Below are 13,685 nucleotides of genomic sequence, written 5' to 3'. Positions count from 1 at the left end.
TTTATTTATTTTTTGGGTAAAATTACAATTATTTATTTATCAGGTTTTTCGCTCAAGCTGCATTATCATGAATACAGAAAATGTGTATATTTCTGTCTGTATAATCTCATTTTAGAGTGTCTGTGTTATGGATTCTAGGCAGTTTTTTTTTATTTATTATTGTATGATATCGACAGCTGATCGATGGACCGCCTTTAGCTTCTTTACAAGAGAAAGCTGGACATGTTCTAATCTAAAATTACTGTGAACCAAAAAGATAAATCAGTGCAAATCTATACTGTAAAACAGCATCAGCATTAAAATAAGTACATGCATTACAATTATAAATGCACTTTTTACCCTAAAACAAACACAAAATTGCATAGATTTTTATTCTTATATTTTGCAAGCCAAGCCACCATAAACTAGAATAACTGAGAGGAGTAAATAAATAAATGACATATCTTCCAAATGTCACATTCCCTGCACCATCATGGGAAATATCTCGACATGCCTCAAATACAAAAAGATTGAGAGATGTACTGACTCTAAATAGATCCTCGAGACCCTCTTGCCTTTCAAAGAATCAGCTGTACATCTTCATATTCTATTTCAAAGTAAAAACAGAGAATCTGCTCGTGCTTTTTCAATATTTCAAACTTCTAGCATTAAATAAGTGCATACACTGCATCACTATTAGCCGATAAATGCACTTTAAATTCCAGACAACACAAACGTACATTTAGGCTATTCTTTATATATATATATATATATATATATATATATATATATATAATAACCAAGCAAAATAAATAGATGTAGATTTAAAACATGCAGTACAAGTTTTCACATTCACTGTATCATCATGGGAGAACATCTTGATGTGCCTCAATGAAAACAAACAAGAGTGAAAGATGAAAAGAGTTAAAGAAAGACGGAAAGAATGAACAGTTGCACCTGCTGCATTCAGTTGTCATAATGAACTGATCTCCGATCTGTCACTCTCTTCCATATAAACTTTACTCCGCTCGGCTTAGAAATAAACAATAATAATAATAAACAGTTACTTACGTTTGATTTGCCGGGGGTTGCTCTGCTTTCTGCGGGACATGTTGGGGTGATCCAGATGCTTATTGATTATAAATAATTGGTGTTATAGATTATTATGAAGGATTATTATGGATCATCCAAGATCCGAACGGGTCGCAGAAGGAATGACGATTATTCACAGGCTCTTGCCCTCACACACGCGTTCCCCTTGCTCAGCGCGCGCGCGCTGTCTCTGTTGTGTGTGTGTGTGTGTGTGTGTGTGTGTGTGTGTGTGTGTGTGTGTGTGTGTGTGTGTGTGTGTGTGTGTGTGTGTGTGTGTGTGTGTGTGCGGAGCTGCGGTCCGCTCGGACTGACAGTGGGAGGAAGGCGTTTCGCGCTTTTGTTTGAACATGAAGTTTGATCCACCGCAGGCGCCGTATAGACACAATTTCTCTCACACACGCTACTGTTACTGTAACTTCATTGTTTTTTATATATTCCCCTTATTAGATAATAATTACCAAAACTCAAGCCAAACGTGTTATTCATTTTATCTGTTTGTATAAAAGTTCTAAATAAAGATTCGACCTCATACTAAGATAACATAATAAACTCATACCAGATTTTTACATGAATATTGTTTTGCATGCCCAAGTTAAAGCGTAGCTATAATTTTGGAGGCCTATCAAAGGCATCTCTCTCTCTCTCTCTCTCTCTCTCTCTCTCTCTCTCTCTCTCTCTCTCTCTCTCTCTCTCTCTCTCTCTCCTTACCAGACAGTTAACACTGAAATCACACCTGTCTGACAAGCGCTGTAAACAGTAAAACAGGGGAGCGGCCCGCCCTGTTTTAGCCAATCAGAATACTAGCCAATCAGAAACCCTCTCTGCCTGTCAATCATTGTGCGCGTTCAGGTTTGCTTACATCGGGTTGGTTGACATGTATTTTTAGGGCGGGGATTTGGCGAGAGGAAGTGTAGTTCAGATTAGCAAAATTGCAGAAGTTAGTAAATTTGTAATTAATTTAGGGGTTCAGTTGAGCAAAAAAAAACGTACATATCTGACCTATTAATTAGGTCAGATATGTACTAATTAATTAAAGAAATGTCTTGATTCAAATCAATTTGATTTGTATAGCACTTTTCACAAAACAAATAGGCACAAAGTAGTTTTACAAAGAAAGTTACAGCATTAGGCCTGTCACATGGCCTATTCAAAAAGTTTGCAATTGCAGAAACAGTTGCAGAGTAACATACAATAATGAATACATCTTAGATTTGTATTATTATAGAAGTTTCTCAACCAACACAGACAGACACAAACACATGTAAACTAACATGAAAGTGCAAATGTCATATGCACAGTATTACAGCGTTCCCACACATTTTGGTCCATGGATTTCCAAGACTTTTCCAGTCGTTCATGATTAGGATTAATCGTGATAGGGATTTTACCAAATGTAATTTGCATTTTTATTTTTTATTTTTTTAGGGATTGTAATCACAAAGAGCAATTACTAGGTGAGCTGAGGATAACTAGTAAAAAAACAAAAAATCCATTATAGAAACTTCCGTGAATTTTCCATGACCTTTAACATTTTTATTAATTTACATGCAAATCACAGTTTTAAATTTTTTTTTGATGTTTTCAGATTTTCCATGAAACTGGTACAAAAAGACTACAAGTGTATACAATTTACCTCAAAGTATGACTTTCAACTTGAAGAGCAATGCACTACTTTCATCATGCATTTAGTAAAAAATACATTTATATATATTCAAAAATCCTGCAACTTCCACGTCACAGAAAATCCCTTAACTAATATTTGAAGTATCATTCCTTAAACAGTTTCAGGGCCCGGAAATCGCTTTCTTCAATTAGCCAGTTGAACTGCCAAGTAAGACAAGCAAGTCGCCTGTGAAATTATCTTGTAACCCAATTCCAGGACTTTGGAACGGAGTCTGAAACTACGGCATAATTTCAAGGGGTTAACTAGTCAACGGAGCTGCACCTTGAGGAAGCCTTTATCTGCCTCTGTGCAGTTTGCCTCTGCTTTCCTAGCCATTACACTCTGGCAAGAAATGTGCTCTTCCCAGCCTCCCCTGCTCCAGCACTGGCGGGCTGTGAACTCATGCCATGATGGAGGAATAACATGAGCAATATTGGGCTGGTTTGTGATTCAAGTTGTAGTTCATGCTAGATCTGCAAGGTCAAAAGATGATTTATCCATTAGATTACCTTTTGAAATGTAAATGTTTCAGCTGATTTCTTTGGGATTAGTATGGCTTTATTACATACTGTCTTAAAGCATTACCTTCTTTCACATTTCAAAGATAATATTCGTTTTAAAGAGGTGAATGAGAGAATGAGGTCAGAATGGTAATGTACATCCTCTCAGCAGGAAGAGCAGGAAATTATTTCTCTTGCACACTTCCGAAGGTTACAGTCTGGACACATAGGCCTAGGTATTCTGACATTTTTGTTAAATGCTTGTCATGTAAAATGTTCAAAACACATTACATTCTCATTTCATTCACGGTTGTTCCCTTGAACTCTGCAACTCCTTTAATAAGTTTATTATGTTGTCTATATGTGCATATCTATTGTGTGTTCACATGGTTTTCACTAACGTGAAATTTGAAAGCCACAGGTGTCACAGTCTGTTAATTCTAAAAATGGCTGAATATTACTTTTTGGACCCATCATTGAGCTCCCGTGGCAGGTCATCGTCAGCGCTTGTGGTTTGTATTAATGAATACCTCCGAATTAATTAACCCTGTCCCTTCTATACTCTCTTTTCACATAATTCAAGGTTAGATTATGTCTGGAAAACATATTCCCTTTCTTTGAAAAGTTGTATGCACATGAAGGGAACTAAAGGCAGTTTCAACCAATCAATAATTGAATTAAAATGTTGTGCTGCAGGAGATGTAACTGCAGGAGGCCCCTGTGTGTAATTGTGACACAGTTTCACTTAGGGTATCAGAAAATGCTGCTTTCTTAATTTAACCTCGTATTTTGTTTCAGAGGCAGATTAAATGAATCCAGGCACACCAGGTCAGATAATAAAAATGGTTGTAAGAAATTGTATAATAATATTCTGCTAATTCCTACCACACAGGAGAGAAAAACAAAGCCCACTGCTGCATGCATGCAATTTGCTGCATTTGGCAAAAATGCATTACGTAACATCATTGGCTTTGTGATTGCTCCTATTAAATGATAGACCGATAAACCATCCAGGCTGATTAATTAGCAAATATTCACTTTAAGGTCGATATCAATTGTGCCAATTGCAAAAGGAAAGTGTTCATTTTCTGTTTTCAAATATATTCATATTTATATAATTTTCTTTTTTTCTGAATTCTGAGCAAATACTGTAATAAGTATTAATGTAAATTCAGCAATTTTGTGCAGGGTCATTTCTACCATACAGTACAGTCCCCATTATATATGCCTTGATATATTGGATAAAATATTATGAATTCACAACTTTTAAAGACGACATCATTTTTGGTGGGAGAACAACAGAACAAACATATGTTTGTATTAGCAATGGTTTTGATGAATTCTGTGATATTTTCTAGTATTCACTGTTTTGACTTTCTCTTAAACATTTAAGTCTTTAAAAAAATAAAATAAAATACAAATTATATATATATATATATATATATATATATATATATATATATATATATATATATATATATATATATATATATATATATTGAAACCGGTAAGATTAGAAAATATAAATATTAACAATTAACTTCAAAAGACTTCCTTATGTAAGCCAACTTTTAATTCCTCACTTAACAATGATTAACTTTACCTCATTTTTTCCATCCTGTTATGTTGCCATGTAAATAATAAAGCTATTTAAAGTGTAAGGGCCTATAAGCTTGACCATAGCATATTTATGAAAGTCTGCTAAACCCTTGAAATATTTACTTACAGTAAATGAAAACACAAGCATATACATATATATATATATATATATATATATATATATATATATATATTAAAGTTGCAAAGTTCAATAGCAATAGCAATCGTATTTGCTATTATATCATATTTTATATTATTATTAATGTTTTATTTTAATCTGCAAAATATTGGCCGACAGCCACTCTGCTGTCTAGATATCGGCATTGGCCACTGGAAACTCAAGATCGGCCCTGAAAAAAGGGAAAGCTCTATTGAAAATACTAAACCAGAACACTTGCGATCAACTTACTACATTTATGTTTGACATGCGAGCATAATTATATTGTGTAAAGTTCAAGTGATATTCAACACAGTCAGAAAAATTCAGACTTCTAACAGATGGTGTTCACTCAACGTAATTTTTACTGCATGCTCAATTCACTTTAATTCAAATCAGCAAATCCATTTAGCATTTGATCTCAACTTGATTTCACTGTGTAAAATCCATCAATGTTCACTTTGTGTTCAAATTCAATTGTGCTAGGACTATGTGAATAATATTTGTTGCAATGTACTGCTGAAGCCAGGCAGGGGATTTCCAGTTTCCAGCATGCTTTGCTTGGGATTGGATTGGGAAAGTACATTTTAAAAGGAACTGTTATTTTAATGGGTAGCAGACTTGTTAGTTTTTAATGTTCTGTTATGTTAGGATTTAAAAGAGTTTCTGTCATGTTGAATGTGTTTTGGAGGTTACCATTGTGGAGAAGAATGGAGCTAATGGTTAGGTCATGGTTGGGCACGTTGTTATTATAAAAATCAGTGTATTGCTTTTCTCATGAAGCAAATACTGTGGGATCATCAATATAATGACTGATTGGGGATCTGTAAACTTTCAGCAGCACCATACTTGTTATGCAGTATAAAAAGATATATATATATATATATATATATATATATATATATATATATATATATATATATATAACATGCTAAAGTGTTTGTTGCTAGCTAATAACAAGTCATTTAGGTTTTTGCTTAACAAAGTAATTGAGTAGAGCCTACATTTTAATTTAGTATCAAAGAAACTCATTTTCATTGTGTGGAACCAATATCCACAACTGAATTAATTTAAGCCATCACCATTGTGTTATTTTTTTAGTGGCACTACTCTCATTCAAACAAATTAGCTCTGTAGAATTCCAAAGTTCTGCTTTTTGCATACCAAAATAGTCAGATATTGAGGTTTCTTTGAGGGTAAATTTAGATAGTCCAGTTAAATTGTGAACTCTGGATTAATTTCACACCATGGTTTGATCCCTCAGGACTCTCTGCATGTGTTGGATCTTATTCTGGCTGCCTCGGTGCCATGTTGGGCACACAATTTGACTGACAGGTACAAATCTGTGAGAGGTGGAGGGCGCCTCCATCACGGGCTGCAGCAGATGGTTGAAATAATTAACATGATGCTGTTCTCATCGCAGGGGAAATCAGTGGCACAGAGATCATGCCGCTGCTACTTTAACGCACATACAGTGAAGAGTTTAATGGTAGCACAAAATGAAGGGATTTATAAGGCATATGGGATTGTTCTGTGATGATAAGAAATGCACTGTCATAGACTTACAGTAATACAAATACATATTTCATTGGTAAAAATAAAGTCAGATACAGATTTTGCTCTATTTGTCCAATCACATTAAAAAAAAGTAATTGTTTCAATGACAAATGTACCTACACTGTCCACTGCGAAAAATTGTTGTTCAGAAAAATATGAAACAAATGTGGAACGATGCAGTGGATAAAATAGTAGTCACATAATAGGAAGTTCATTATAATCAGTTCATTATAATTACTGTGCTGAGTCAATCTCTTACGTTCTAGCAGAAATAGTTCCTTAAAGGCATACTTCATCCAAAAATGAAAATGAAAATACTCACCCTCATGTTGTTCCAAATGCATAAAATGCATATTAAAAGCAGATGTTAGACAGAATGTTAGGGATTGACAGCCTCAGTTACCATTCACTTTCATTGTATGGGAAAATAGAGCAGCATCAACATTCTTCAAAGTTTCTCCTCTTGTGTTCTATGGAAGAAAGAAAGTCATATGGTTGAGTGAATGACCACATCATTTTCGTTTTTGGGTAAACTAACCAATTAAGATAACAACTGCACATTTTCAAGTTTTACAGCACAAAATCATTGTAAACAAAGTGTGTATGCAGCTAAATATATCTGTGTCTGCCTTTAGCAAATTTAAATATGATTTACTGCCTTCTGAAGTTCAGCATCAGCATCAACGGCTGCTCTTGAAGACGCAAGCCTGATTTTCTGCCGTATGATGCCACACCAACTTGCATTATGAGACTGGATGCTATCCAGAGGATGTGATGAGTGTGTATGTGTACTAATAGACAGCTGGAAGAGTGGACAGCATCAAGGCCATGCATTTATGCCCATCTGCTTGAAAAGAGACGGAAGTTCTAGTGTTGATTATGATTAAATTAATAAAGGAAAAATGACACTGAGCATAATTTTATTAAGAAATTAAATGACTTTAAAATGTTTTGTTAAGTAACCTAAAATGTGCCTCATTAACGTCTAAAATTAGGGGAAATTCACTCAGAAATGAAAATTCTGTCTTCATTTACTCACCCCCATGTCATTCCAAACCCGTACGTCTTTCTTGCTTCTGTGAAATACAAGATGAGAAATGTCAAAGAATGCTGACATGGGTCTTTTTTCCTTTTTTCTGAAGCTGTCAGTCCTAAACATTCTGCCTAACTAAGCTTTTGTTTTCAGCACACTGGTTTGAAAAAAATGAGGGTGAGTTAATAATGACAGAATTTTCATTTTGGGTTTAACTATTCTCGTTTAAACATATTCAGTATGACTGAATCAACCTGATTACATTAGGTTACACCAATGAAAGTAACTTTTAAGAGTTGTACTAGAAAAAGAGTGCCTTAAAGGGATTGTTCACCTAAAATGAAAATTCATTTACCCACCTTCAAAACCTCTATGACTTTCTTTCTTCCTTGGAACACAAAAGGAGATGCTAGGCGGAACATTAGCCTTATTTTCCATACAATGAAAGTGAATGGTGACTGATGCTAACATAATATCTCATTTTGGTGTTCCAAGAAAGCAAGCCACACACATTTGGAACAACATGAAGGTGAGTAAATGATGACAGATTTTTCATTTTTAAGCAAACAAACTCTTTAACTATGCAGTTTCACTTCTTTCAGTGCAGTTTCTCTTTATGAGAAACTGAAAGCTGTCAATTATTATATTTTGATCAGCAACATGTGTGTCCGTCATCTCTGTGTAGATACTGTCTGAGTATCTTTAGTGTTTGTATGTGTGTGTGTGTATGTGGTGTTCTATAGAGATGCAATATAGTATCTCAGTATAGCTACAGCATTATTAGTGTGCCATGTTGCCTCTAGTCATGGCACCATGCCCCCCCAGCAGCCGCAGCCGCAGCCGCAGCCGCAGCGCGCCAACAGATGTCTGTGAGCGTGCCCGCTTCTCCACCCTGCCTGCCAACCCTGTGTTTAGTGCCAGCCCTTTGCCCAGCAACACACTTTCACACTTCTGCTGCTCCACACCTTCTCTCTTTTCCTCCCTTGTTCTCTGTGTTTTTCCTCTTTCTTTGATTTCTCTGCACTCATCCTTTTCTCACTTCTGATTTCCATTCCTCCATTTTTAAGATCTAATTCGGTTGGGGTTTTGTTTACTAGGAGTTAAAAAAATAAATACAAATAGCACACAGATGGCAGAGCACATGATTAGACACTTCTTAGAGAGAGGACTTTGTTAAAGGTTTGTTTGTTTTTTTATATAAAAAAAAAAAATGCGTAGCATGATTTTTGTGATGAAATACTACATCTGGGAGAAATAATTATTTTTGTTTGTTTGTGTCTATTCCTAAAAAGACAGACAAACAAGAGATGCAACCTGTCTTCCAAGAGGAGGAGGATTATTTATTTATTGATATTAGAGATTTAGGACATAAGTAACTATTCCAAACATTTTTACACCTCAAAATGTATTCATTTATTTAATTTGTTGTGGTTTGTGAAACACAGAAGAGATTTACTATGTGATAAATGTATTTTGCATAAAGAAACCTTTGGCTGATTCTTGCAGAATAAAACTTTTTTATTTTATTTTAAAGTTTTTAAAACATTGTTGGATTTGTAGATATGTCACATATAATAATAATAATAATAATAATAATAATAATATACTAATAATAAAAGGTATCTGTGATGATGATCTATGTTTAATCCGTGTTAACCGTAACTAAAACAATTTAGTATTTTAAATGTAACCTCTTTTCAAAAATATTCTGTAACTTGAAATTCACATATTCAAAGCAGCTTTTTTTTAATTTTTTTTTTTTGCTTGTGTCATAACTGTAAAATGATTTACATTATTTACATAATTATTTAAGACAATAAATGAAGTGCCTTCACAAAATAGCTATTTAACAGACAATGTAGTTAAACTATTATATGTAAACCATCATTATTTAACTTTTTTTTAACAGTAGGATTTAAAAAAGAATAAAAGACAGAAAAGAAAATTATGACTTGCAGCTGTGAAATATTTCAATATTTTAACACTTGTGAAACTATAACTAATGCACTAGACACATTTATAGAGAACCAGATTTCTACAGTTATGTAACTGACTAAATTTTTTAAGGTTGTTCTGCACTGTCAATTCATAATTAATCATACTAAATAACACTAATTTATTCTACTTCTTTAACCTGACAAAAAGCCCTGCTCATCTGTGCAAACATAAGCTTTGTTTGAAGAAGCCAATCCTAATGTATTTGTGTAAAAACAATATTTTGCATCCTCACCATCAGAGAGGTTTTGAGTATATTTTTGGTCCTTGGAACATTTGTAATCCAGGTCATTGCATTTTCATATGTATCCATTTGTTCTTGCTTTGTACATCTAGTATATATAACATCCCGGAACAAATGATCAACATACAATGTATTACAGATTGATCTTTATTTTTATCCATATCATGTGATTGCAATGTTATTATCTCTGGTATTAAGCATAATATCCTCCTCTGCTGATCTATTTGAAGTCTTCCTTTCCATTTGGGTTTGTGCGGATAATATTCAGTGGATATCAGTCACAAGCAGAATATGACTGCTGAATGCACAGAGACTGGGATTTATTCTTTGTCAGAATAATTGTATTGAAATACAGTTGCACACAATTTCTGCAATACCTTCATTAAAGGCTGCCAAGGGAGGAAAACACAGAATATCGAGTTGATTAATCTATAATTATTAGATTACGAATGGCCAGGCACAGTCCACACCATTTGCGGTTAATTACATGCTTGCAGTGAGCACTTGTGCCCATGACAGATGTAACAATAACTGTATAATATCGCATTTCTGAACAGAGCTGCCAGTTAATCAAAGGCACTTATTCTAATGCTGCTATCTCTTGTAAAATATCCGGCGAATATATTTCTCTGATCAAAGCCATTTTCATCTCTGTTTTGAATTAAAACATCTGGCCATATGTTTATATTTGGATTATTATATGTAGTTCATATTTTTCAGTACTTATTATAGGAATATAAGGGAGATGGGGCTAGTTGTCACAATTTTTAATCCAGTGAATATTTCTCAGGGTTGATTTCTTTTTGAAAGATAATTTCTGTACAGCCACACACTTTAAAGTCTCAGCTAAAAAAAAGTAAAAAAAAAAAAAGCAGTTGAACATTTTCACCGTTATTGCCCAGGAAAAAAGATAAAGTTCATTGAACATACATCAAGGCAATTTGTTGGGGCAAAATTTAAATGGCAAAATAATTATGAAGCCCAATTCATGAAACAAAAAAGGGTAGAGGGAGTTAATTTTAAGGGTAAATAATAATAATAATAATAAAAAAAAGGGAATCACTGAATAAACCTGAACACATTTGGTTACACTAACAAAACAAATTTTAAGGGTTAGTTAAGGCAGAAATAGCTTCTTAGTGTAAGAACTTCAGGTTACCACGTTTTACAGTGTACAACCCTTGGGACAACTAGCCCCTGTTTTCTAGTGTTGTACATGTAGCACTCGACGATGTGTTGGTTTTGGTCACTACAGTCAGAATAGCAGCAGTGCAAAGCAGAAAATAAAAATAAGAAAGTAATGCATCAGTATACAGTATATTCACAGAAAGGCAGGCTGTAGACAGCTCCAAGAAGCAAATCTACATCTGCCAGCCTCCATGCAAATAGCTCTGCCTTCCTTAATGGTGAAACCTTCGATGAAAACAGATAAAAATATTAAATATTCCGGCATCCCTTTCAACCAGTATCAAAAGGCTCCAGATGTGCGGGGCCGGAGTTGTTATCGGGTGGCCCAACGACAGGCATTGAAAGACATTCCTCTGAATTTCAGACCATATAAAAGTGTTTTATACGATGCAAATAAATGGTAATTTTTGACTACGGAGGAGAAGGGGGAAAAAAGACACCAATAAACCCTATCATTTGGGACTAAAACTCCACAAACAGGAGACACTTTGGATTCGCCGTGCCTGTCTCCCCGCGTTAGATGCCCGAGATTGCCGCGAAATTAATCCATTTAACAATCTGTGGCTTAAAATGTAAGGATTTCCAGTTTTTCGGAATATCAATAAGTTCCAATTGAAGAGAGAATTCTTTTGCAATTCAGGCATGTGCGAGCGATAACGGAGCAGTTGGCATGGAAGGCAGGCAGAGATGGATTAATTATGCAGGGAACATGGAAATTCTGCTTATCAACACTTAGCAAAGGAGCCCAGCTCACATAATCAGAAAAACCAGGATGAAAAAATATAACAATGTGGTGGCACCTTCCAGCTCATCGTCTTACAAGTTAGATTCTTCTTGTAATTAAAAACTAACATACAATTATATTCATATCTCATAGGCAGACTATGAGTGGTTATGTGTTAAATATCAGTATAGGGGTAGGACTGAGGTGGGGGTAAAAAAAACAAACAAAAAAACATCTTACACCGCGATGTGGGTCTCTAGGGATGGACAGAACTACTTAGCCAGGCAAGAAAACTTAAATTATCATTTAAAAGCCAAAAAAGACAAAGCTATGAGAGCTCAAGACTGCACTTATTTACGGCATGCGAAGATGGAGGGAAATATATGCTCTGCTGCATTAAGTTTTCACTCATCCCTGGAAACTTTGAAAGGGAACGTCAATGGATAGGCTGTGCAAATCCCAACAGAGCATGTGTGATTCTGGCACACGGACCAATGTTTTTGCTAAAGCGATATTGCTTATAATTATACAAAATGATGGGTAATTTTGTCCTTTGCATTAAAACAAGCTGGGTTTTTATAGTACTAACAGCAAAGCAAAGCTCTTTGTTCATTATATGTTTGGTGTTTCTAGAAACAGGAATAAGTTTGTGGAGCTTAGTCCAAAACAGATCCTGATTTCTGCTGTATTTCTTTCTTTCTGTTGAAGATACCTTTATTTCTAGTTTTGTCATCCTGTCAGAATTGCTGTTTAAGCCAAAATGACTGAATATTATGACTACAAAAGCAAGGATCATGGAAGTTTTGTCACCAAGAGTGACTGTCCTTTCGCCAGCAAACACCAGCAGGTTTTAAAAGTGACAGGTGTATCTCTTTTAAAAGCCAATGAAAGGGCAATATTTCATAAAACAAAAATCTCCTTTAAGCAATACATTTCCACAGACTTGCTCTTGATCCTTCCAAACTTTTCATTTGGGTAAATGGAATGAATTCAACTGTATAAAATAATCTAACAAAACTTTCTCAGAATGCTTTGTGACTTCCTTTAACCCAGTGGTTCTTAAAGGAATATTCCGGGTTCAATACAAGTTAATCTCAATCATCAGCATACTGTATGTGACAATGCTGATAACCACAAAAAATGACCTTGTCCCTCATTTAGTTGCAAAATTGCCGGTTACACTAAGGCAAGACAATGGAATTGAAAAGGGCCAGTCCATAAACATTAAAATACACACTGTTTCAAAAGTTGCCACAACCCTTAAACGTTATACATGTAAACATGATTTTAGTGTTATAAAAACGCTTACTAACCTTATCTGTGTAAAGTTTTACACAAGTTAGTTAGTTATACTTAGGTCCTCGAATATGATTGGATGAGAGGCATTGCAAGAGAGCTGATAAAGGAGTCATATCAGCTCTGGGACACTTCATTGTTTGTATCACTCCGCTTGTGTTCGTGGCATTCCAAACTAAAGTGTAAGAGCAATACAAATGTGTAAGCGCAGCTAGATGTGGGGATTTTAATTCATTCCTGTGACATTAAAGATTTTAGCCAGCAGGTGGCGACAAAATACCCTCTTTTTTGTGTGTATGTGCTAATGAGCGAGTTGAGTTGACGTTGAGAGAGACTTCGTTGTTAGCCAGTGCACGAATTCCATTGACATCATTGTCTCTCTCTCCATGATCGCTCAGATTACTACTACACTGTAGCTGAGAAATAGATCTAAACTAACAGCTTCAGCATTAATGCCGATCACAGCTGAGAGTCACGACATATGGAGTAATCAAACACGCTTAGGGCGCCTACATGATACCTAAATTCTTAGAGTTGGGAGGTGACGTTAACTTTTAACATGGCAGAGGAGAAAACGCTTTATGCTTTGGTGTCAAAATTAGAGTTCCCCAAGAAATATACAAGAATGAAACTGGCGTCCTCCATGTTTTCCCTCCGA

General features: G+C 35.0%; 1 protein-coding gene across 1 annotated transcript in view; it reads right to left on the bottom strand.

Annotated features, from left to right (window-relative positions):
- Window positions 1-1,361, bottom strand: part of LOC127454460 (zinc finger protein ZFPM2-like) — a 233,185-nt gene extending 231,824 nt beyond the window's left edge. The window contains exon 1 of the mRNA XM_051721684.1: window positions 1,051-1,361. Coding sequence (XP_051577644.1) covers window positions 1,051-1,090 — 40 coding nt within the window. The 5' untranslated portion in view covers window positions 1,091-1,361. The remainder of the gene's footprint in view (window positions 1-1,050) is intronic.
- Window positions 1,362-13,685: the final 12,324 nt, after the last annotated feature.

This window comes from Myxocyprinus asiaticus, chromosome 16 (genome assembly GCF_019703515.2).
Source record: "Myxocyprinus asiaticus isolate MX2 ecotype Aquarium Trade chromosome 16, UBuf_Myxa_2, whole genome shotgun sequence".
NCBI lineage: Eukaryota > Metazoa > Chordata > Actinopteri > Cypriniformes > Catostomidae > Myxocyprinus > Myxocyprinus asiaticus.
The sequence above is the reverse complement of the archived record's forward strand: the minus strand, read 5'-3'. Positions and strand labels throughout refer to the sequence as shown.